At 39.4% G+C, this 27,161-nt stretch overlaps 1 protein-coding gene across 3 annotated transcripts in view; it reads right to left on the bottom strand.

Moving 5' to 3' along the window:
- Nucleotides 1-25,671, bottom strand: part of sh3kbp1 (SH3-domain kinase binding protein 1) — a 225,587-nt gene extending 199,916 nt beyond the window's left edge. For 2 of the 3 annotated variants that reach the window (XM_073045869.1, XM_073045870.1), the window contains exons 1-2: nt 25,417-25,671; nt 17,554-17,711 (exon numbers count right to left, since the gene is read on the bottom strand). In XM_073045869.1, the coding sequence (XP_072901970.1) occupies nt 17,554-17,711; nt 25,417-25,420 (162 nt within the window). In that variant the 5' untranslated portion in view covers nt 25,421-25,671. Of the gene's footprint in view, nt 1-17,553; nt 17,712-25,416 lie in introns of those variants that run through there. The other variant, XM_073045871.1, reaches the window with a different exon arrangement.
- Nucleotides 25,672-27,161: the final 1,490 nt, after the last annotated feature.

Below are 27,161 nucleotides of genomic sequence, written 5' to 3'. Positions count from 1 at the left end.
GGCCGAAGGGCTTGCTGCTCAGCTGTACTGTTTTATATATATTTCTTACTGTAATTTATAGTAATTTTACTGTATTTCACTATACTCCTACTGCAAAATAACAAGTTTTACAACATATGTCAGTGATGCTAAACCTGATTCTGAAAACTAATTCTGAACAGCTAGTTTGAATTTCAACAGGATCACTTAGCTTCAGTCATGTTTGTGGTGCAAACATGGAACAAAACAATCTAGGGATCAGGCAGAAGTGACTGTCCTTAATATCATGGCAGCATGGTGCCAAGTCAATAAACATCATACTGTTAAAATCTGCAGACTTTGGTGTGATGTCTCATACATGAGGAGATCACTGTGGCTGCTGGAAGTCAACCATTCTATCTCCAGGATATCAATGCAGGCATTTCTTGGACAGTTTCCTAAGTCGAATCATTTCCTGCTGCTTCATCAGTGACCTTCTTTCCATCACAATTTCTAAAGAGGGAACTTATAATTGTACATCAATTCCATGCACAACATCTTCAGCAAATGAAGCTGCACGTGCCTACATGCAGCAAGTTACAACTGCACCAGAAAAATGGCAGGCAATGACCATCTCTGACAGGACAGCCTAACATCTACACTAGACAGTCAAAACCACTATCTCTGACAAGCTACTTACTATTAATACTCTGGACCAGAAACTCGAGAGCAGCTCAGACACTTGGTATCTTGCAGCAAGTGACTCACCCCTTTTCATTCAAAGTTCTTCCATCTTCTAGAAAGCACAAGTCAGGACAGTGATAGAAAGCTCTCCATTTACCTGGATGAGCACAGCACCAAAAACTCTCAAGGAACTTTACATCATCCAGTACAAAGTAGTCTGTTTGACTGGCAGCCCATCAACTATTCAAGTGCATTCATTCCCTCCACCAGTGGCTCACAGTGACTGCAGTACATCACTCACAAGACACATGCATTTATATTCAGGATACTCTGACAGCTCACCCCATGCCCATGACCTCTACCACCAAATGCACAATTCTCCTAAGGACCTGACTTGAAAATATATGGCTAATCCTTCATTGTCAATGAATCTATATTCCACCACTAACAACCTAACAGCACTCTGGGAGTACTGCACTTCTACCAGAAAGATTGCAGTGGTTCAAGGCAACAGCATACTACTGCATTCTCCAGGACAGTCAGAAATGGAAAATAAATGCTGACCTTCCCAGCGATGTCCAAACCTCAAAAATGAATTAAAGGAAACTCCCTTTGGTGACTTTACCCAGCTTCTTCACATTAACATACTGTTACTTCAGTAACTCCAGGAAAGAAGCTGGCTCATAAAGGTAGAATGCAAAAGTTACCAACTTTACTGAAAAATTATAAAAAATAAAAGGAAGCAAACTACTATATTCACAATAAATTCTACAGTTGGCAGTCTGCTGTACCATTTTTTTTAAAACAGAAAAGCATCTCATTTTAAACCAGTAAACACAAGCACTGAAAGCAGTTAGCAATTTGCAGCCAGCCTTGTCTGACCACATCCTTTCTGCTTGCAGTTAGAAATGTCATTTCTTTAAGCACTTAGAAATGTACGAAATACCAGTGAACGTTTAATAAAATCCATGGATCAAACACATATTTGGTAATTATGCCAAGTACACATTAGCAGGACTGCACATATTCCATAACATGAAACAGATAGGATGGGGGAGAAAAACTTAATTAAGTTGCAAGAAACTTAGCCCAAATTATGCAAACCAAACATCTACAGCTATCATGAGGAAATCTGCAGTTGCTGGAAATTCAAACAACACACACAAAATGCTGGTGGAACAGAGCAGGCCAGGCAGCATCTATAAGGAGAAGCACCATCAATGTTTCCGGCCGAGACCCTTCATCAGGACTGCAGCTATCCTTTTTTTCCAAAAATATACTTTCAGAAATATTACAAAATAAAATGATTTACAAAAACCCTTCGTTGACTCCGAGTCCTTATTCATTAAATACTTATTTACAATAAATCATGCGTTGACTCTCAGTCCTTACTTAAAATAAAGATGTTTACAAAAAAAAAATCATTCGTTGACTCTCAAACCTTAGTCAAGAATAAAACCTATTTACAATAAAACCAGGCGTTGACTCTCATTCTTTACATATTTCCAGCCACTCCTGTGGCACTATGTTGATTCATCTGTCCACACCGCTGATGAGGGGTATACTCCTCCCCACCTGACCCCTCCCACTCCCACGGGTGATGGACCCTAAACTGTTGTCCTTCCCCAACTAGCCTTCGCAGTGGCTGCACCAAGTTTGAGTGCACGTATTCCTGCAGGCGAGAATGTACAGCATTCAGCCACAGACATCTCCATGTGCTGGTAGACCATCAAGTAACTGGCTGACCAAAGAGTGTCCTTCACCGAGTTGATGATCTGCCAGCAGCACCAGATGTTTGTCTCCATGTGCGTGCCCAGGAACAGCCCATAAATCAGGGAGTCCTCAGTTATGCAGCTGCTGGGCATGAACCTCGACACCATCCCTTCCATCCTCCTCCACACCTTCTCTACAAACCCACAGTGTGCAAAGAGGTGGGTCACTGACTCCTCCTCACTGCAGTCCTCTCGTGGGCAGCGGAGTGTGGAGACGACGTTCCGGGCGTACAGGAGGGATCTGACAGGGAGGGCCCCTCTCACTGCCAGCTAGGCAAGATCAAGCTGCCTGTTAGTGAGGTCTGGCGATGAGGCATTTTGCCAGATGTACTGGACGGTCTGCTCAGGGAACCACCCTACTGAGTCCATCTCTTCCTTCTCCAGCAGCGCCTGCAGGACTTTACATGCCAACCACCCCCTGATGGCCCTGTGATCAAAGGTTTTGACCTGGAAGAACTTTACTACGAAGGACAGGTATGGCGGCAACAACCAGCTGACAGGGCAACAGGTAGAACCTGAGCACACAGCGGTACTTAGTGCCCACATATCTGGGATCCACGCACAACCTGATGCAGCCACACACAAAGCTGGCCATCAGGGTGAGGGCGACATTGGGGACGTTCTTGCCCCCACTGTCCAGGGACTTTGACATGGTGGCCCGTCTGACTCGCTCCATCTTCAAACCCCAGACAAATCTGAAGACAGCTCAGGTGATTTCCAAGCTGTAGCTTAATATCATCAATTATTTAACAGAAATGACATCACAACGACTTTGGACAACAAACTTAAAGCTGATCATACTTCAAGCTGTTTCCAGCAAAAATACACATGTAAAACACATGCTTGTTCCACTGGTTCATGAAAGTTGCACTGCATATTGGATTCCAACCATATTCTAAGATATTCTGAAGCCCATCTCACTCAAGGATGAACTATGGATAATTAGTTCAATACTTGTTCATCAATACAAATTGCACAAAGACATTTCAAATACCTGTACTAACAATAGTATTTCCTGCAATTTCTCTTCAGTTGATTACAAAGATTTGGATTTTTCATCCTGCTCACCATTTTTAAAGAAAAGATCCTTCTGAATTCCATTCTCACTCCCACCTCCAATTTATCATGATTTTATACGACAGCGTAACACAAACAATTCTGAGAAAGTGACAATTTTGGAAGTAACAAGAATTTTTTTTGTACTTTGTACATTTCAGTTGAAGAATATTAGTTGCAAATTATAATAACAACATAAAAGCTTCAGTAAAACAAGGTTGGCGTGTAGCTCAAAAATTCACCTTTCATTGCGTATCTATAACAATTAACTCAGAAAAATATACCAATATTTATTTTACAATGTTGTACTGGCACTCACGTCTCCTAGTTTAAAAAGTATATATACTAACAAGCTATGCAAAAAAACTTTCTAAAACTCCAGTAAAAATAAATTAAATATAGTTCATATTTAACATATATACATAATTACTAAAATTTATTTGGAAGGAGAAGGTATTGATATTTATTTTTATGCTAGATATCATATTTTCATTGTGAAAACTACTTCTGTACCATAACCTTTATTTTTAATTATCAACAATAATGTAGAAGAAAGTGCTCATTAAGAAAACTAATACCAACTGATGTCTCCTCGCATGGCAACAAAATGTTTGCAAGTAAATTGCAAAAATTGGAGAACAATTCGCCCAACCATCAACCACACGAGCTACACATCTCCGATTTATTTCCACTATGTACTTTATCTACAACTATTTTTCTACAATATCTGTAGTGACAACAAGCAAGAATTTTTTTTAAATTCTGAAGACCAGAGAAGGAAATGAAGACATAGGTCACTAGTTAAATTTTGAGACACTGTAGGTTGTCTCTCAGTTGCAAAACAGAGGAGTTGCATAAATAAGCCTATTTTTCAGTACAGGAATAATAGGGGAATTCAAACAAATTGTGAATACCCTAGTTTCATCAGCAATTTCGTACCTTCCTCAAAAAATTTGGAGAATTTCTGTACTGTACTTTGGAAACAATTTTTTTGTGATCAGATTGTCCTTTGGCACAAACAAAATATCGTCAATTCTGATTGTAAGCTACCAATTTTGCTCATAAGTCACAAAAAAAACATGGTTTTCATATACAGAAACCTGGAAATTTTCCATTTGCTGGATGTGCATCCCACCTCTTACAATGTCCCAACTCTCACAAAGTCTTATTACTGAAAACTAGTAAGTACTGCTTTCTGAATTAATTAAAATCAATAAGGATATACTTGTTTCGAGATAGATTTCAACTGTTATAGAGTCTCTAGGATTAATGAAGGCTGAAAAAGATTTCAAGCACACATAAAAGGGCCGACATTTCTCTGGACTTATAGAAAACATTCATGGTTTATGGTGGCACATTGAAAATATTGTTGAATTTTATAAAGCATCTTGCCCTTACTGAGATGTGACTGCCAAAATACAAGGAATTGTTCACATTTTCCAGTGTCTCTGTAAATCTCTAAGGTCAAAGGACAATGCTATTCAGTAAAGTCTTGTAGACGTTATATACAATGCCCATCCTCTCATGTGTATCAGTAACTGGATCAATGATGGCTCATCTCAAAGAGTCATCGGTCTACTGCTGCTCAACTACTAAACTTCAGGTGAACTTGGTTCAGAAGTATAATCACTATAGGTTGAACAATTTCCCATTATTCTGGAGGCTAGGTCCATTCCAGCTACAATTTGTTGGAGAAAAGATACAGCAATGCGGCAAGACTGATTGGAAAAACTCTCAGGCAGTGGGGGCCTAACTTATCAGAGCTTGATAAGTTCTCAATTGGACACAACATCAAATGTTACGAGGAGAAGGCTGGGTTATGGGGCTGAGGAGGGGAAAATAGGAACAGCAGACTCGATGGGCGAAACTGCTTAACTCCTGTCTTATGGTCTATAATTCCCAGGGTTAACCCTCCTCCCTTTCTTGAACAAAGGAATAACATGCAATGCAGATACCTAGATCTGGCTGTCTCCTTTCTTGAAAGTTGTCACAATTACAGCATTTGACTTGCTCTAGTACATTTTCACCTTCCCAAAGGTGGACAATATGATTTTGGATTAGTAATTAAAGCTTTTATAAAATTTTAGCAGGAGCAGGCTCAATGGGCCAAATGGCCTACTTCTGCTCCTATATCTTATGGAATACCATCTGTTTGCAAAGTCTTTTTGTCTTTTAGTTGGAATACAGCCTTTCCAAATTCTTGTCAATCAGGAGTGGCAGCAACATTAAACCCAATAAGATTCTGTAGCTTGGAGTTAGTGTACCTACATCAGTGACAAGAGTTTTTAATCAAGGCAGTTTTTTTTTCCAGAACATTCCTTCATTTTGTGGACTGGAAGTTGTCCGTGTTCAGTTTCACTGAACAGAGTGGCCATTGCACACCAACTAGCACATTCATTAAAAAAGTCAGGTCTGACACAGTGGCAAGAATACCAAAGCCAAATGAAGAACACAATGTTACACTTCAACAGTACCACATAATACAGGAAGTTTTCTATATAAAGACAGGTCTTCAGCTCCATACTAACCATTAATGGTCACTTCTAACAATGTTGTCATCTGTAACTGGTAGACTTGGGGGAAAAAGGTAGGGTCTATGTTCTTTGGAATTTAGAAAAAGAATGATCCTACTGAAACACAAGGCCTTAAGTGTGCGTGATAAGGTAGATATCGAGGTGTTTTTACAAGAGGAGATGGTTTCAAGAAAAGAGCCTGATCATTTAAAACTGAGATACACAGAAATTCCTTCCAAGATTAGTAAATCTCTGGAACTTTCTGCCCAAAAAACTGGTGGAGGCTAGATTATTCAAAGGATTTAATGTGGAGGTAGGTAAGTTTATGAAAGATCAGGTTGCTGAGGGACTGTGCAACCCATTTATTAATGGATATTTCATTGAAACAGTCCATTATCACTGCAGGCTTCAAGAAAGCCACCATCATTCCAGTGCCCAAGAAAGCGATCGTAAATGGCCTAAATGATTACTTCAACAATCTTGTAGCATTTTGAGTGGCTGGTAATAGATCCTATTAAATCCCACTTCCAGTTACATTGACTCTTTCCAAACTGGTCCACTGATGATGCCAGCCTCAGCCCTCCACACCATCCTGTCCCACTTAGAAAAGGATGTCGTTCACCGACTTCAGATCAACGTTTAACATGATTAGGTTAGTGGGTAAACCGTCAGAGGTTAGTGGGTAAACCGTCCTCCTTAGGACTCAACACCCCATTTGTGACATTTACCAGGAGCACTGCAGAAGAAGGGCTTGAAGCATTGCTGAGGATCCCTAGCACCCATGCCACAATCACTTTGACCTACCACCGTCTGGAAGAAGATACAGAAGCATCAGACTAGCACGCCACCACCGAGTCTTGTCACTCGGTCAACGCACTGTTTACTTTACCTTTTACTGTTTACCTGTGCTGCAACTACATGCACTTTGAATTATATTTTGTTAATTTGTTTATGGTAATATTTTGGTTTACGTACTGTGTACAATATATATTTTATGGGTGCATGGCGGTGTTGATTTAATTTGTTAACACACACATGCACAGAGTCAGATGACAATAAACTTGAACTTGATTCATTAGCTGAAGGGTAAAAGTTCGAGGTAATGAGAAAGAGGTTTCTTTGCCCAATCTTTCATCCCCCTTAGTCAGTTCTTTGCTGGTGGATTAGGGATTATTCAGGGATTGTGCTAGAGGAATTGAGCACGTAGTTTGCAAGATATGATTCTATGACTACCACATGTTACTGCTTTAACTGTGGGATGGTTTTACTGATATTTGCTTCCTGTTCCCAGATCTTTGTGAGGAGGCACTTACAACATTAGCTGGGCTGTGAAGAACTTTGCCCGAATTGAATTCAGTGCAAAGATCAATGCCAAGAAGTTGTTTTAGTGGTTGCTCTAATTTTTTTTTGCTTCAACCAGTGGTTAGGATAAAACTGGGGAGTACTTGCGGGTAAACATCCATATTTCAGCAAGAGCTTGCCTTATATCAGTGAGTCACCAGATGCACAGAACCCTTTCACTAAATACCATGCGTGTGTGTTTTAAATTTCAAGTCAACCACAATTCCCTGCATGAGAAAGGGTAGGATAATCCAGATCAGAGTCTTTGCAATTCTTGATTGACTGCTATAAAAACAAAGTTTATTGTGCCTTTTACTGCAACCAACAGTGCTTGACAGTTTTCAAGTACTGCCACTATTATAATGCAAGGAAACCACAGCAGGTAACAATTTTTGTTGAATTATGTTGATTGAAGAACACGTGTAGGCTGAAAAACGGAAATCCCTACTTGGCAATATCTTTCATGTAAACCTGAGAGACTATTCAGCAACTTGGTTTCACGTCTCAACTGAAATGTGAGATATCTGACAATGCACTACTCCCTTAGTTACAAACTCAAATTCAACATGACACCATGTTGTCAAACTACAAGAAGTGTTGAACGTGCATTGTGACCCAGGTGAAAGTGAATTTTATAACCTTCAACATTAAACAAAATCTTTAATGGACTGGAAATGGAGAACAGTGGAAATCTTACAGTTAATATTGGCAAAAAAGATGTCTTCAGTTACTGGGAGGAGGTAGTTTATAAGGATCACGCTTATGACTTCCCTCTAGTCAAGGTCATAAATTGATATCAGAAGCACTTCCCTGCTTGGTTTTAGTGCATAAATGATTTTGTCTACTCCAGACGATGTGCTGTTTGTCGTGCTGATGAATAACATTTTAAACATCTTGCTTGCAGAGACAGCACTGACAAAACGGCAGGAGTCAAAACATTTTCAAAGACAGAGTCTCAATTGTAGTGCTGATTCCTCTAGCTTCAAAAAACTCTTTCCTTAGCCGTTGGGACACAGATGGACGATGCAGCACCAAAGAATTAGCATATGTTGTGGTAACCATTTATAGTGAATGCCAGTCGATTGGGACCAGTAAATTTTGGCCTAGTTAAGAGGCTGCCCCAATTAGCTGAAATTTCATAGAAATAGTTAACAGGTATAACAAATACAAGCTACCATTTGTTCTGTATTAAATGAAATACAGAACAATTGAAATGAAATACAGAACAAAACTACCAATACCTCTACAGTACTACAAATCTGTGTGTTAATTTCAAATAGGTATCAACAGAGAAATTCATCCGTGTTCTTTTGATTGACTCTAAATGAACAAATTCAGTGCACACCTAGTGCAAATAATGGACTACCTTCATACAATGCTTTAGATGACTGCATCCTCCAAATCTTCAGTTTCATTGGAACATTCTGGATGACTGGCAATACCTTTGTAATTCTGAACTTGTTGAAGAAGTGAAATTGTTTCATTTCAATCCCGGCAGTACTGGCATCTCCAAGATAGAATGCTTGAAACCGCAGTAAGCAAAACAGTTCTGAATTATCTTGATGCTTATTACTTGCTAACTATCAGTGACAAAAATCACTGCTTTTGAACACAAACACATGCAACTGATTGCTCTAAGCAAGGTGTAGAATCTAATGGCAAGTGCACACGACTGATGCTAGATAGAAACTGTTCGGCAATTGTCTCCTGCCCCAATGAAGCAGCAAAATGTCCCAAATAAATACAGGGAATCCAAGCTAGTTTTTTGATTTAGCTTTTGTTCTTCAAGAGTTGTCCCAAATAAATGGCTGTCCTGATTAACCAACAGCCCAATTAACCAGATTCCACCATAGTGCTCCAAATATACTGTTCAGAATCAGTGAGACAACTTCAATGTCCTCTCCTAAGCCAACATGACCAGCATTAAGATTGATCATACTCAACTAATTCAAGAAGACAGGCCACATCAGAGTTCTGGTATAGTAAGAGATTTCTATCAGGACAGAAGTTATTTTCAGTGTCTCTCTGAAAAAAATTCTAATAACCTCAATGATTCACTGGAATCCCATTTCTGCACCTGGAAAGTACGGAGCAGCTGAAGTTTGTGTGAGCAGCTTCTGCATGCTCCTGTCAATCTCTCAAAGGAGCACAGAACTTCCCAAAAAACTCTCCCTACCAGATCACTTGTAGATTTTATATAAGAGTGAAGTCACCTAACAATAGAAATGGTATGAAAGCTGATCAACCTCAACACAAAATAACTGGCAAAGAACTAAATACATTTTAAACCAACTTCACCTGCTGCAATTATGCTAATATTTCAGATCTTAATATTTCAAGTAGCATTAGTGAATGGAAAAACATTAAATTCTGCTTTGCTGCTTATTTTTTCCCCATGATTCAGTACATGGACAAAATAAAATGAGAATGGGAAAAATCAAAGTAAACTAGGACAAAGATTAACAGGAAAAGGTGGGATCGAGTATAAATGCTCCTTGTAACAAATATTAGAGAACACAGAATACAGGATAGTAACAGCAGAAACAGGTCCTTTGGCCCACAATGTTGTGCTGAACTAATTAAATATTAGTAATCAAATTCCCAAAGAAACTAATCACTTCTACCTACACAATGTCCATATATTTCCACTTCCTGCACATTCACATGCCGGAGCGTCCTGAATGCCTCTATTGTATATGCTCCCTTTGCCTTCACCACCATCCCTGGCTGTGGATTCCAGGCGCTCACCACTCTTTATGTGATACAAACATGCCCTGTACATTTCCTTTGAACTTACCCCCCCCCCCCCCTCTTACTGGTATTAGACATTTCAAACTACTGGCTGCCTACTCTATGCTTTGCATATTCTTATAAAACTCTATCAGATCTCCCTTCAGCCTCCGCCATTCCAGAGAAAACAATCCAAGTTTGTTCAATCTCTCCTTACAGAACATGCCCTCTATAATCCAATCTATCCTGTAATGAAATGTTCATGTAAAAGGGGGGAAAATTCCCAGTGTTAATGCAGGAGCTGATCTTCTCAACTACACTCAATTTAAAACAAACCTATAATGCAAACAAATTTTATCAAATATGGTTATGCATAAAATACAATTCAGCATTTGTTTTTATAAGACCATATCCATCCTTAACTTCCCCATAATTTAACCTCATTTTCCCCAATCCTCCTTCAATATTTCTCCTCTGCCTACAAGTCCATCCCACAAGAGAAAACACAAATTTCCATCACTGCAAAGATTAGTAACCTTGCTAGTTTACAACAATGTTTGTAGTCAAAGTTTAGTATAAAATACCTCCCTTAGTGGAGGCAGATTGTTTGGATTGTACCCTAGTCTTGTGCAGAAACTAACAACATATGCATAAATTTGCTTGGATGAAAATTTACCAACAAACAAGTTTAGCAAATTTCTCCAAAGACATGACATTTAAAGTGTATCTTCAAATCCATAATAGCAAATAAAATTTGCATGATTACCAGTGAACCATTAAATGCAAAACAACAAACAAGCCTGGCACATAGTTATTTCATTAGTGAAAATTAATTTCATGATTTAAAGCTGATCAACACAGTATACAGTTAATATATAATTCCTGCTAATCACATTTTCCTAAAATATATTCCTTTTTAAAAAATTGAAAATTATTGGATTTTTCTTTTCTCAGCATAAATAACATAATTAAAAGTAATATGCCTCTTATGTACTTCTGGCTGATAAGAGCATTTCCTTCGTTTCATGAATTACTTGGGAGCAAATCTGAAGCGAGAGTTAAAAGTATGTTAACAAATTTAAAATTCCTTGATTTGCAAATGATAGAGAATTAATCTGTACAAGGAAAAGAGTTTGGGAAACTCAAAGATATAGAAAAGGAAGATGATTAAAAATGTTCAAAAATTTTCCATTCAAAATTAAGGCAGCATCTCAAAAGAAATATGATTGCAATCACAGTTAAAAGGTGTGCTAGATCCATTTCAATATAAATGAAAAAATCTTTAAACAAAAAAAGTTTGCCATAATTAATTCCATAACTATTTCTGTTTCAAAGCTATTTTATGTATTTATATAATGCATAAACTTGTAAAAATGGCTCAAGCCGCATCAGTGAGTTCACGTTCAAGTTTAATTGTCAGTCAACCACACATGAGCACCCATGAACACAGCCAAATGAAACAGTGTTCCTCCAGGGCCAAGATGCAAAACAGAACCAAAAGTCACACAGAGCACAAGGCATACATAGTGCATATAATAATATAGCCCAAGACCCTGAGTGTCACATCCTGTAGATTGATGCTGCATTGGACGTTGCCCTGGAGCCATGTTTCTGCAAGAACAAGCACGCAGTAGTCTGATCATCACACGCTTGCGTAGCTGCAGATAAACATGATCTGAGCTTGTCTTCCACCAAGTGAACACTGGAGAGCAGCACTGATGGGAGCGGCCAGCCCCCAACCAAACACAGACGCCCACTGTTATAAACCAAATTGAAATTGAAGCTGGGATTTACAGTATATAGCTTGGTCAAAGGAAGATATTAAAAAGCTTCTAAATGGGGAGAAAAGGAATGAAAAGAAAGCTTTATGGAGATTTCCAGATAATCTCTACATCATTGAGGATACAGCCTCCACTAGTGAGATATAGCATGCATCAGAGCTCGCAGAGGGCTGTGAAAGCAAAAGAAAAATGGATTAATCCACAATGAAATTTCAGCATGAGGATAAGTATGTTAAAACCAAAGTGTTGAGGGCAACTAAAGCCTGGACATGGGTAATAAATAAGTCATACTAGCCAGAGAGATATGTTGATGTTATCTCTATAAGAGGGGTCAAGGGAAAGACAGAGTAGGGGGGCAGCCAGATGCAACGATATATCAAAGTGAATCCTCACATGCATGCATGGTGATGAGCTCTTACACACATGCATGTGTCATAATGCTTTTGCAGCAGAAGCTGTCTTCCAATATCTTAATCCAGGACCCTGTGCTTGAAGTCCATGAGGTAATTGGAGTGTAATAGTCTTCTCAACACACAAGCGCATGTACACACACACACACACACACACACACACACACACACACACACACACACACACACACACACACACACACACACACACACACACATCACACATGTTATGTTCCTGAACATCACTTTTCAGGAACATAACAGCTCCAAGATAGCTGTTAACAAGGCAGCTGGGTGAACCTTCATCTGGAACAAGTATATCTTACTCTGATGGATGAAATCTGTCATGAATTTTTGAAAATTGTATTTCAGCAAATCCTACTTTATTTATGACTGTGGCCAAGGGGAAGAAGTGGCTTCTTCTCTGAGGGGAAGAATTAACCCCCCCCCCCCCACCTCCAATCTTGGCCTGCATCTTGAAAAGAATCGTTTCCACCACATCTGCTCTCAGGATGAGGCTTTTCATTCCAAAACGAAGGAGATGTTCACCTTCTTCAAAGAAAGGGGCTTCCCTTCCTCCACCATCAATGCTGCACTCAACCGCATCTCTTCCATTTCTCGCACGTCTGCTCTCACCCCATCCTCCCACCACCCTATCAGGGATAGGGTTCCTCTTGTCCTCACCTACCATCCCACTAGCCTCCACATTCAGCACATAATTCTATGCAACTTCTGCCATCTCCAACAGGATCTCACCACCAAGTACATCTTTCACTCCCCCTACTGTTCTCAGCAGGGATCTCTCCCTTGTCCATTCAGCCCACACCACTGATCTCCCTCCTGGCACTTATCCTTGCAAGCGGAACAAGTGCTACACTTGACCCTACATCTCCTCCCTCACTACCATTCAGGGACCCAAACAGTCCTTCCAGGTGAGGCGACGCTTCATCTGTGAGTCTATTGGGGTCATATACTACGTCCTGTGCTCTCAGTGTGACCTCCTGTATATCGGTGAGACCCGACATAGACTGGGAGACCGCTTCGTCAACCACCTACGCTCCAACCACCAGAAAAAGTGAGATCTCCCACTGGCCACCCATTTTAATTCCACTTTCCGTTTCCATTCTGATATGTCAATCCATGGCCTCCTCCACTGATGAAGCCACACTTAGGTTGGAGGAACACCACCTTATATTCAATCTGGGTACACTCAAACCTGATGACATGAACTTCCAGTAATGCCCTCTTCCCCCCCCCCCCCCACCTCCTTCACCATTCCCCATCCCCTTTTCCTCTCTCACCTTATCTCCTTGCCCACCTATCGCCTCCTTCTGCTGCTCCTCTCCCTTTTTCTTTCTTCCATGGCATTCTGTCCTCTTCTAACAGACTCCCTTTTCTCCAGCCCTGTATCCCCTTCACCAATCAACTTCCAACCTCTCAACTTCATCTCTCTCCCTTCAAGCTTTCACCTATCACCTTGTGTTTCTCCCTCCCTTCCCCCCACCTTTTAAATCTACTCCTCAGTTTTTTTTCTCCAGTCCTGCCTGAAATATCATCTGTACTCCTTTCCATAGATGCTGCCTGGCCTGCTGAGTTTCTCCAGCATTTTGTTTTGTGTTGCTTGGATTTCCAGCATGTGTAGATTTTCTCTTGTTAGTAAGAAAAATACTAATTCTTCTAGACAACTACAATGCCAGGGTGGAAAAGACAAAATTAAAACTAATTCTATTACAGTCCTCTTCCTGACAAATTGTTTGGAACTGTCTTATCACAGTCTTAACAAACAAACGACAATCACTGAAGCAAAATCAAAACTTAGAATAAAACATGAAGATCCCAGATTCTTTTTCCACTTTGGTGCTTTGCTAGTTACAAGAAAAGCTAAATGCATGACAAATTCCAGAAAACAAGCCCTACTTTGACCTCGTGGGAAGGCTGCTAGTGCAGTTCTGGGGGGCTGGGAATCACCCGACTGCCAGGACAACTAGTGGAATGATTGTTGGGAAAGCAGATATTAAACCTATATACAAACGCAAGAACTGAAAGGTTGAGCATGGTAGGACAAAAGTTCTGAGCGGCATTCATTTCAATGCAGGAGTATTGTAGGTGAGGTAGATGAGCTTAGAGCAGGGATCAGCATGTAGAATTATATCGTAACCATTAGTGAAATTTGGTTGCAAGAGCAGCAAAACTGGCAGCCCAATGTTCCCTGAGGTTCCACTGTTTTCAATGTGAATGCAGATGTATTGTTAATGATCAACAGTCCAACACAGAGTGGCATGGTACTGTAGCAGTTAGTGTAACTTTATTTTAAAAAAGCACCAGCAACACGGGTTCAATTTCATCTTTGTCTGTAAGGAGTTTATATTTTCTCCCCATGAACACGAGTTTCCTCTGGTGCTCCAGTTTCCTTCCACATTCCAAAAATGTACAGGTTGATAGGTTAATTGGTCAAATGGATGTAAATGAGTGCCATGGGCTTAGTTGGCTTAGTGTTACCATGCTGTATCTTTTTTTTTTTTAAAAAGGGCATTTTTACCTTCTAGATGCTCCATAAAAGGCATCTACAAAAGACCTACTTCAGTGATAAGTGAACTGCAATGAGTCGAGGTCACCTAGAAGGCTGGAATTGATGCTTGCCATGACCGACCTCTTGAAGCACTTCATGATGGGAGATGTCCAAGCTACCAAGTAGCAGCTATCAAGAAAAGTTACCTTCTTTTTCTTAGGTACTAGAATCATAGTGGTCTCGTTAAAGCAGGTGAAAGGCTCAGATGGAAGCAGTGAAAGGTTAAAAATATCTGCAGCTGTTCTGCACAAATTTTGAACATCTCTCTTGCTATTTCTTGACCACTATACAAGGAGTTGTTGGGGAAATGACACATAGGTTATTACCATACATTGAAAAACTTGTTGGTAGTCAAAGAAAAGTTACAGGCCATCCCTGGATAATGACTGGGTTCCATTATTGCAGACATTAATTAGATAATTTTGTCCTTAAGTCAGAGTGTACACACAAATCAATCAATATGGCAACTGGAACTCCACGGTACTATAATATATGGTGTTAAAACACATGATTGATGAGTAATAACCATTACTAAATGTGAAGAGAGAGAGAAAACTGGCTCTGCTATTTGTAAGAATGAATGGATATTCAATGGATTCCAGTTAAATGGTCAATCAGTTAATTGGGCAGCTGCTTATTTGGGACAACTCTTAAACAACAAAAATGAATTGCGAAATTAGCCAGGATTCCCTTAATTTATTTGGACACTACGCTGCTTAATTGGGACCAGTAACTGTTGACAAACAGATATTAACTAGGATTAAAAAGGAGTGACTTTTGATCATTTTGTTTTTTATTTTGACTTTTAAAAATTTCACACCCTGGCCTAAATGCCACGAAAAATTTTGACGTCAGCCAAAAAAATGACCCTACTAGACCAAATTAAAAGGCAACACACACAAAATCCTGGTGGAACACAGCAGGCCAGGCAGCATCTATAGGGAGAAGCACTGTCAACGTTTTGGGCTGAGACACTTCGTCAGGACGTCAACAGCGCTTCTCCCTATAGATGCTGCCTGACCTGCTGTGTTCCACCAGCATTTTGTGTGTGTTGCTTGAATTTCCAGCATCTGCAGATTTCCTCGTGTTTGCAAATTAAAAGGCATCTGGCTAACACCACTCATCAACAGCTTGCAGAGTTAACTGAAATGCTGAAATCTACAATTGCATGCAATGAAGGGAGTCCATTATCTGCACAAGGTGTCTGCACTGATTCTGTTCAGTCAATCAAAAGAACATGGCAGTATACACTGGATGAATTCTTCTCTCAATAACAGTATACAGTTTTATAGTATTGGAGTTGCACTTGTCGTGTTCTAATTTGTTCTGTATTTCATTTTAATACATAATCTGTAAAACAGTAGTTTGTATTTTTTATACCTTTTTAAGTATTTCCATGAAACTTCAGCTAATTGGGAAGCTGGATAATTGGGTGAAAATGTACTAGCCCTGATGTGCTGCAATTAACCAGAATCCACAGTATGTACATCTGATCCTTAAATTTAATAATATTATGAAAGCTCAATATATATGTACAGGTGACCGTAAGTCAGGTATTTATAACCCAGGGGAGTGTGTGACCTAAAATGAGCAACAGTAGCTCTGGAACCAACTTCAGTACTTTCATCATTGACCTAATTTCAAATCAGTTTACTTAGCATAAACCAAAAATTGTACAAGACACTTATAGCCTTCATGGCTCAGGGAATTCTTCTGTCTATAAACAATGGTGAATTAGGTTTTAATTTATTTAAACTCAATACATATAAATTATTTCTATATCAACTGAAAATTGCTAAAAGTTTACTGTTAAATTTCACAATGTTGTCTTACTAATTTAAGATAATACAACCCTATTTGCAACAACTTACTGAAATAGAACTTTGCAAAGCAAATGTGTTAATTCCTTGACAGTAACTTTTTTTCTATAAATCTAAAGTTAATCCAGTACGCAATAATTTATCACAGTTGCCTGCCTTTCTGAGCGGTGCAGATGTTGGCAGCTAGTTGTTGCTTTTGGTGTTCAAAGTGTTCTACACAAGTCAGCAATATACACAGGAACTTAAGTTCAAGGATGTGTAGTACTGAAAGAAAACTACTTTGAAAATTTGGATCAAAACCAATCTTGATGACAGGTGTAGATATAGAGGTTTCTGCTTTGAAAGTTAAATTTATTTTCACTTCAAAATTTTAAGAATGCCAGAAAAAAATAACTTTCTTCAATCTGGAAGGGAGAAGGTTTCAAATAAGGGTGACAGTGAAACTTCACCTCAAGTACAAGTTAAAACACCATGTGAGTTTACAGCAAACCTCCACTAATGACTTCGACCTGCCAACCAGAGGCATCAAAAAAATCAAACTCATTATTTACCTACTAATGGAAGCAATCTTAATGATAATTTTATATATATCCTGTTGAGGTTATTTAGAAAATTTTTAAATTTAAAAATTCTCTCAAATAAAATGTTCACAATAAAGAAGAAAACTTAGTGAAGCGTATATAGTAGATACATCTGTTAAATACACAAGCATTGGAAGCAAAGGCGCAGCAGATGCAACCAGCCTTTACCATGGGGATGAAAGATTTAGATTGACATGAGATTGTGATTGATCTGCTGAAATACTTAATGCCAATTTATTTCTGCAAATAAGAATCATACAAGCTTTCTGTACAAGAATGTTCTACTTGTGCTAACGTTAAACGCTTCATAATGATAGTAACTGAGTTATAGTACTCACTCTTACAAAGTTGTCAGGGAACAAACCTCTTCGGCCATTAAGTTCACCCTCCCACCATCCTCCATCTTCCTTCTTGATGTTAGTAACAATATCACCCACGGAGATGGTCAGCTCATCATCATGCTGAGCTTTATAAGCAAACTCAACAACTGCTTCCACTAAAAAAAAGAAAATACATCATGTTACTTCACCTGATAAACACTCAGTTATATTGTATAACATCAATATCACCAAACCTTCCTCAAAGAGGTTTTCTCTATTACTGGATCACAAATGTAACTGCAAGTCAAATAAAGAGTCAAGAAAACTAACATTTTATAAAAATGTCTACTACAAATTAAACAAGTCAAATTCAAGGACTTTTGAATACTACAAAGTAGATTTATGAAAAAATTGTTATGCATAGCATGTAGCTACATATCTACAGCCAATCTAAATAGAATGTAAATAAACAAATCATAACATCAAAATGTATACTCCTTTTCTGCATGCATTGCTGAATTATCAGACATTATTACATAATGAATACACATGAATAGCTGCATATCAATATAAAATACTCTTATTATAAAACAACTGCCATATTTCTGTTTATGTATATAGTATATAAAACTTTCACCCCCAATAATTAAATATATTGCACAGGAGGTTGTAGAGGGTGTGCTCATTCTATTAATATTTAAATTAATCCACAGGATAAAGTTGTGTCAGAATCCTTAGGGGAAAAACTAACTTCTTGTAATACTGTTTAGCACATGGTTGTCAACCTTCAGTATTATCCTGAAAATTCAAGTTATCTTTGTGCGTAAAAAATCATGGATAATGAACAGTCACCGCCATAGTCATTAAGTAAAAAAGCACAAAAGAAGAACCTTTGACCCAAGTTGCCACGTCAGATGTCTAGCTCCATTTGCTTTTGTTCGGTCCATATCCCTCTAAATATTTTATATGCATGTACCTGTCTAAATATCTTTTTAACATTGTGATGGAACCCGCTTTATAATTTCTTCTGGCAGCACCTTCCATATAGCCACCACCCTCCTGTGAAAAATAGATCCCTTTTAAATCTTTCTCTCATCTAGGTATAGAATCCCCTACACTGAAAAAATGTCTGTGACTATCCACTTTATCTACACCCCTCAAGATTTTATATACCTCTATAAGGTCACCCCTCCACTTCCTATGTTCCAAGCTATTCATCCTCTCTTTAGAACTCAAGACTTCCAGTTCCAGCAACATCCTTGTGAATACTTTTTGCATCCACCTCAGTTTTTAAATAAATTTCCTTTCAGCACATTTATTGTCAATTATTTTTAAAAATGATTTGACTTTTAAGAGCCATTCAATCAGGCAACTGTTGATTTGCTTTCCAGTTCTGGAGGGACAGCAATACATTATAAAGAACGGCATATCATGTTGGCTGACCAAAGGCAAAACTGGGAATAGTCTGTCAAGCAGAAGTTATGAGAGAAAACTCCAAGAATAGAGTTGCATACCAAAATGTCAAATCAAAACAATGAAATGTAATTTTAACTAAAAGGATGTTTTACAATGGGAAAAAAATACCTTCCAACAGTCACAAAACTAAAACCAATTCAGTATTGAATTCACAATTTTATCTAATCCATAAAACTGGGTTAACTAGTCAATTATATAAAAAAATGTGTATACCAGGAGAGCTCAGAAAAGACGGGCGCTGCTGTGTAGCTGTGTGTTGTTTATGGAACTATATTTTATTTAAAAAGTACTATACATCAAAGTACGGTACAGCTATTATGCAATGTTTAATCATTCTGCATGAAACACGGCTGAAATGCTGTGCACCTCAGTGGAACAATGAAAACACAAGCATCTACAACCTATTTGCCTTGCAAGATTCAAAGAATGATATGTACTATTTCTTCAGCAGCTATTTCATTGGATGTCTGACTTTCTCACTTCAGCTTGCACAAATTACTCTGAAAATAGTATCAGGCAAAGTGTTGAGAAAATAAAGTCACCTTGTTTCCACACACACACATATATATACATATATATATAAATAAAACACAAATTAGAATTGTGCACTATACTTATGGAGTTGTATAAACAAACATTGGTATGCCCAAAACAGCGGAAAAATATTCAAAAGGCAATTCTCTATTTCTTGGCTTGTAATTTATCATTGTTTGTGTGGTGCGTTCTGAGGTTTGCTTGCGACTTTGCAAATCTGATAGCTATTACAGCTTCTTTCCCAATGCATCAGCAGATAGCACACTGTGGATCAAGGTAATGCAAAAAAAAAAAAGGCCAGATTAATCAAGAACAGAGCAAAATAGTATTCACAAAATGAGAGACACAGTAACCTTCGATAATCAATACAACTTCTCAAAAGACACTTTAAATTTTGGAGTATATAATCCTGCTTTTGCACAACATACAAGTCACTTTTTTTTTTAGTTCCACTTAAATTTAAGCTCACCAAACAAAAAGTAAGAAAACTCTAGATTACAAGACCAGAACTATTTACCCAAACTTTCAATTATTTGGTGTGCTTGGTAGAGCAAGTGCAACAATTATTTCAGTTCTCGTCAAGCTGTGAACAAAACTAAAAATTCAACATTTTGTCATCTTGCTCTACTTAAGTAACAATTTGACTTTTGATTCTTCCTTGCAAAGTGGACCCACATTTTCCCACAAACCAACATAGAACAGTACAGCACAGTGCAGGCCCTTTGGCCCACAATGTTGTGTCTATCTTTTAACCTACTTGACGACCAAACTAACCCTTTCCTTCCACATAGCCCTCCATTTTTCATTCATCCATGTGTCTAAGAACCTCTTCACTACCTCTTTTATACTTGCCTCCATCATCACCTTGGGCAATGTATTCGAGGCACCAACCACACTTGTATAAAAACCTACACTTCACATCTTTGAGTTTACTTTCTCTCATCTTAAATGCATACCCTCTGGTATTAGACACTTCAACTCTGGGAAAAGGTAGAGCTGTGTGCTCCAGCTATGCCTCTCATAACTTTATAAACCTCCAATAAATCTCCCCTCAGCCTTTGCCGTTTCAAAGAAAAAGACCCAAGTTTGGCCAGTCTCTCCATATAGCACATGCCCTCCAATCTATGCAGCATCCTGGTAAACCTCTTTTTTACCCTCACCAAAACCTTCCTATAATTGGGTGACCAGAACTGAGTGAAATATTCCAGATGCAGCCTACTTCACACATAGCCAAGTTAAATTCCAACTACTGTTTTTCTGTGCATTTCTGCAACTGATCTACACTCAGTGCTCACTCTATTAGGTACCTCCTATACCTAATAAAGTGGCCATAGAGTGCATGTTCATGGTCCAGCTGCTGTACGAACGCCCTTAGTTCATGGTCCAGCTGCTGTACGAACCACTAGTCACAGACCTTCAGTCAGTGTGTCCCATCAACCACTACCCTGTCTCCTATGGCAAGCCAATTCTAAATCCAAACAAGATGACCATGGATCTCATACATCTTAACGTCCTGTAGGAGCCCACCATGAGAGATATTGTCAAATACCTTATTAAAATCCATAAAGACAACATCCACATTCATCACCTCCTCAAAAAACTCAATCAACTTAGTAACACACGAATTGCCCCACACAAAGCTGTGCTGACTGTCCCTAATTAAGCCACGATTTTCAAATTACTCATAAATCCTATCCCTAAGAATCCTCTCCAGCAACGTCCCTACTGCCTATGTGAGAATCTCCAGTCTAGTCTCCATGCCAGTCTATAGTTTCCAGATCATCCCTATTTCCCTTCTTGTATAAAGCAGCAAAATCAGCTACTCGCCTGTCCTCCAGGACCTTGTCTATGGCTTGAGAAGACACAAAGATATTGGTCAAAGCCTCAGCAATCTCATCTCTTGCCTCTCTCAATAATCTGGGATGAATCCCATCAGGCCCTGGGGACTTACCCATCTTAATGCTTTTCATGAGACCAACACTACCTACTTCTTGCTCTTGAAATGCTCTAGCATATTAGAATGCTCTACATTGATCTCTCTATCCTCCACATCCTTCTTGATAAATACTGGTAAAAAAAAATACTCATTTAGGGCCTCAACCACAAACTCTACCTCAAAATACACATTCCATCTTTTATCCTTGAGTAGTCCAACCTGATCCCTTCTTATCCTCTTGCTTTTGAAAACGTATGGAATGCCTTCAATCCTACTTGCCAAGGACTTTTCATGTCTAATTCTGGCTTTCCTAATTCCATTCTCGAGTTCTTTTCTAGCTTCATCTTCATGTCAGGTTGAGGATATTTTAATCTTATTCAAATTACAAATGCTCCCATTGTGCATTAAATCAAATTTTGTAAATTATGATCACGCTGCTTCCAGAAGTATAGGAACAATTTTATCATATATAAATTATTAAAGAATTCACAAATTGAAGTCTCCCTTTACAATTTAGTTAATAAAGACATGCCACTTCTCAAAGAGCCTCATCAGTTCCTTCTAATTCACTGGTTAATTCTATTGAACTCTGAAGCTCTGCAAAGGTTCCTTTAAAAATAACTAGTGCACCTGTCTGCTAAACAGCAATATCATCCATCATATCTTAAGTGGCAAAGCAAGTTGGCACAATCTCATAGTTGTCGAGGAGAAAATAGGCTACGTCCACACTAGACCGGATAATTTTGAAAACTCCGGTTTCGTGTAATAACGTTAGGCTTCCACACCAGGTGTTTTTGAAAATACCTCCGCCCACATTAAAACGGGTATTTGGGCGAATCTCCTCTTACTGGGCATGCGCAGGACACATCTACAGAAAACAAGCGACATGTATGGTGCTGAATCTCGCTGTAAAAGTGCACGGTTGTGCAGTTACAGACTAGAAAAACTTAAAAGGAAATTGCCAAACGACGGACAGCTGTTGGCTCTCACGCAGGACTTAAAACTAAAAAAAAATACTGGAGCGTATGGAGGCAACCGACAGGGAGTTCACAGACAGTATGACCCAGCTGACGACGAACACTGAAAAACTGATTCTGTTGCATTAATAAAGCACCTTGTTAAATGTATAAAACTTGTCTGCATCAGCGTTATCTTATATTTCCATACAATGTTACATTAGGCTGTTACACATCTATTGTCAGAAGAGTACTTGCATATAATAGGTAAACGACCTTCATACAAGCAAGGACAGAAAACAGGGCAAAGTGAGTACAGTATACTTATTTATTCAGTAAGTTATGGGTCAAAGTATTTGGTGAGTACATTTCTAACTCTTCTGGCTTCAGTCTCGTTGCCGTCTGTTACTGAAATTGTTAGGTTGTGTTGGGGGGGTGCATTCAAGAAAACAATGAAATGCCGCGATGCCGCCACCATCTGTTCCAGCACGTCATGACGACGTTTTTAAAAATCTCCGGTTACTCCGTCCACACTACTCTGCCCAATTGGCGTTTTCAAATTTACACACTCTGGAGGGTGTTCTAGAAAAGCTCCGTTTTCGGGGGAGGAAAACACCGTTTCAGTGTGGCCGGAGGGTCAAAACGAAGAGAAAAGGCTTTGGTTACGGATTTATCCAGTCTAGTGTGGACATAGCCTTGGAGGAAAACTGGAACCAATATGTTCAGGACCAATGTATAAGCAAAGTGTAAATATGTGATATGGTTAAATAAAAAAAGCAAACATAGTAAAATCTACTCATCAGCCCACAGTAATACTTGCCAGGTTGTCATGGCAAAAACAGTTACTGAAATAAATTTTGCTAATGAGCTATAACTGAAAGAGCTATAACTAACAAAAAGAAGCTAAAATACATATTTTAAGTTTTTGCTTTTGGGAAAAATTGGTCAGCTATTGTATATCCCAACACTGTTTGTACCCCAACTACAGAAAAATAAGGAATATTTGTTTTCTTTTCAGAAATAGGTACTAGTTGAATAACCCTTTACAAGGAATGTTCCTTCAATAAATTTGTGGGCAATCCTGTTCTTTGCAGTTAAGAAATTTCCTTAATTCACCCAAACTACAAAGTGAGAAATGTTATGGAATACCATGAACTAACAATATAGAAAAGTATAGTACATAAATTCTCACAAGATTACGATAGACAAGTTGGGTGTCACTTAACTACCCCTGAGTTTAGAAAATTTATGTCAAAATCTTCACCAAATCACAGTAATGAATGCTAACAATTTTAACTGTATTGGCGAGTATAGCCATGGAAGTGTATTAATTTGCAAACAGCTAGAGAATAAAAATTATTGGTCTTATGGAATTGGTCAATAAAAAAAATCAAGCAATTTTCTACAAAACTGAATAAATAATGGGCAGCACAATGGTACTGATGGTAGAATCACCGCCTCACAGTGTCAGAGATACAGGATTCCTCCAGATTTAATTTTCCATGTTGCTTATTTAGAAATACCTTACAGTAACAGAGTCTTCCGACCCAATGAGGCCATGCTACCCGATCACAATCATGTGACCATTTACCCCACTGACCATATGTCTTTGGAATGTAGGAGAAAATCACAGCACCTGGAGAAAATCCACGTACACACTTCTTAAAGAAGGATCCCAAAGTCATGTGGGTTAGTAGGTTATTTGGCCACTGTAAATTTCCCCCAGTGTGTGAGTGAGTGGTATAATTTGAGGGGACTTGATGAAAACATGGGGAGAATAAAATATGGGATTAATGGCTGTACAATATGATCGGGTGGCTGGTAATTGGCATGGACTCAGTGACCCAGTTTCCTTGATATATTTCTCCATGACTCATCCATCTTCCTTTAACAAATTACTTACACAACCACTGGACATTCTGAAATACTTTACTATCAACAAAATATTTTGTGGGTTAAATAATGGGACAAACTCCTTGTGTCCATTTAAAAGGGGAGACTTCATCTTGATATAGCATCTTAACTAAAAGTTGCATTATCCAAAAGAAGGAAATGCTCTCACTAATGGAATGTCAACCTGGAATAATACATATAAATTTGAAGAATACATATTTAATTTACAAGCTGCTGACTTAGAAGCAAAGATCCACTAAATGATCTATAGTTAAGAACATTTGTCGATTGCACACTATCAAATGTGGATCTATTAATTATTGTAATCACTGGCAATCCCTTCCTTTGAATTATTTAACTGAGACTATATACTTATAGGAGTAATACACTAAACCAGTCCTGATTAAATTTATTGAGCACTGCGCTGTACTAGGACCAAAATACTGCTTGGTACAGAGACATCGCCCAAGTTAGAACAAGGCTTCCTCCAGATTGCAAGCGGAAACTGTTTATCAAAGCAGAAAAAATATATAAATCAGCAACAAAAGAGTAGGGAGGGGAAGGTTGCAAAATTCGAGTTACTGTACAGCATTGCACAGACGATATGTTCGTAAAATATCATTGCAGATGTCATGCAAAATGCTTTCGAACAGCAGATGAGTTTCTCAGCTGTGCAAACGCTCCATTGTACTTAGCAGTTACGTGCAAAGCTTCAACTATCTCAAAAATCCGCCCTCTTTCACGGTACGCACTCTGGAGAGACACCCGCGCTGTGTCAGTGTACTGGCTCGGAGTGACCCCCCCCTCACCTCACTGAGACAGTGATCAGGGAAGAAGTGAAGCGTCAGGGCTTGCTGTACAGGGATACCCATTAAAAGTGGCCAGGGCTGGGCACAGGGAGGATGCAGATGGGACAGAGCTGCGGTGCGCTCACCGCTGCAAACGTGTCAGGCGGGGGCGCGCGAATGCACGCGCCGGCAGGACGGGGTGGGGATGGAAGTGGGAGACCGCAGGCACCCAGCCCCAGGTTCGCCGTCTTGCTCCGGCTGGTACGCCGCTCCAGCTCTCCCACTCCCTCTCACTCACCCATTTATGTCTCCTGTCTGCACCCGGGCTGCCGATCACCCCCCGAACTCGAGCTGGACGAAGAGGAGACGCTGGCCCACCTCCCCTCGGTTTGTTGACACCTCACTCCAGCACCAGTACCGCTTCGGACATCTTCGTTCGCTAGTCACTCAAGTGGTCCGGTGGCGGGCGGCTGCGCGTGCACACACCGGCGGACAGATTTGTGTTGGTGGCTGAAGGAGGGAGGGAGGGAAGGAAGGAAGGAGGGAGGGAGGTGGGGGGGGGGGGGGGAGGCCTGGAGGAAGTGGGCAGGACCGTTGGCTGATGACAATAGATATCGCGATATTTCCCGGCCGGTGGTATCCATGGTGACTGGTTGTCGAGCCTCCCGTGCGGGAACGGTGTCGTGGCTGCCATTTTGTTTGGTACCTGGATGCTGAGGTGGAGGGTAGACTTTAAGAGCTGCGGTTAGTGGGGCTGCCCGGGCGTCTCCCACAGTCGGAAAAAAAAAAGTTGCCCATCGCACTGAGGGGGAAACCTGGGAACTTTCAAAATATAAACACAAGAAATTCAGCAGATGCTGGAAATCCAGAATATTATATGCAAAATGCAGGTCAGGCAGGGTCTATGGAAAGGAATTAAAGAGTGGAGTTTTGGGCCGGGAGCCTTCATAACTACTCATATTTGTTTTTTGTTTCTGGCACTTTGGAGATTGTAGTGGGTTGAGTGCTACGACCCGCATCCAAGATGGTCCCTATTAAGGGATCTTGTCTCAAAATTATGACTGTCCATTTCCTTCCACGGATCTGTTTGAGCCGCTAAGCTCCTCCAGCACTTAGTGTTCGTTGCTCCAGGTTCCAGCATCTGTAGTCTCTTATATTTCCTCGAATAAGCCATGATGTTTAGACAAGAATTTCTATATTTGTTTTAATGATAGGCAATTTTAGCTCTCAAGTTTGTTCGTTGATAGGATCAGGCAAGTATTTTTACAGTATGCCAATATTTTCTCCCAATCCCTTAATAATCAGTTATTAAAAATATCAATCTCACATTAAAATTAGTAAAAACTAATTGCAGTTACTATTCACAGGATAGTTTCAAATGGATTAGTGGGTGCTTATGATGTCAAATTGCAATTTACACAATAAAGACTAATGAACAATATCCCCAACATAATCTTAGAAAAACTTTTAAAAATTGCCTTCCAGTTGAAGAATTTAAATGGGGAGTGACACAAGATAACTGGAGTCTTTAGGGATTGGCATCTAAGTTAGAGAACTGTCCTTCAGGCCAGTCAAGCAACAGCCTGATTTGGTTGTACTCGCAGAATCATACCTTAAAAGAAATGTACCAGACTTCTCCATCACAATTTCTGGGTCCATCTTGTTTGTTAGCAGGGCTGACTTGCCTGAGGCAACTGTACAGTATTGGGTTGGGGGTGGGGGGTGGCGATGAAGAGAGAGAGAGAGAGACATATTGCATCAGGTCAAATGTGGGCAAAAAGCATTCTGATTACTACCAAATGCCCTTTTTCAGCTGATAATCAGTGATCTTTTATGCTGAACAAAATTGGAAAGGCCATTGAAAGTAGCAAAAGCAGAGAATCTACTCTGGAAAATTTAATGTCCAGCCCCTTAAGAAGCAGAGCTGCAAAAGTGAAGCAGTGGTAGTGAGTGAAGTAACACCAGATAAATTTATGTCCTTGTGTAAAAGGATCTAGTGCTTTCCTGACATGTATGGCGAATAAACTCTTCTCGGGCTTCAGG

Source organism: Hemitrygon akajei, chromosome 5 (assembly GCF_048418815.1).
Source record: "Hemitrygon akajei chromosome 5, sHemAka1.3, whole genome shotgun sequence".
NCBI classification, from domain to species: Eukaryota; Metazoa; Chordata; class Chondrichthyes; order Myliobatiformes; family Dasyatidae; genus Hemitrygon; species Hemitrygon akajei.
Note: the sequence above shows the minus strand (reverse complement) of the source record. Positions and strands in the feature narration are given on the sequence as shown.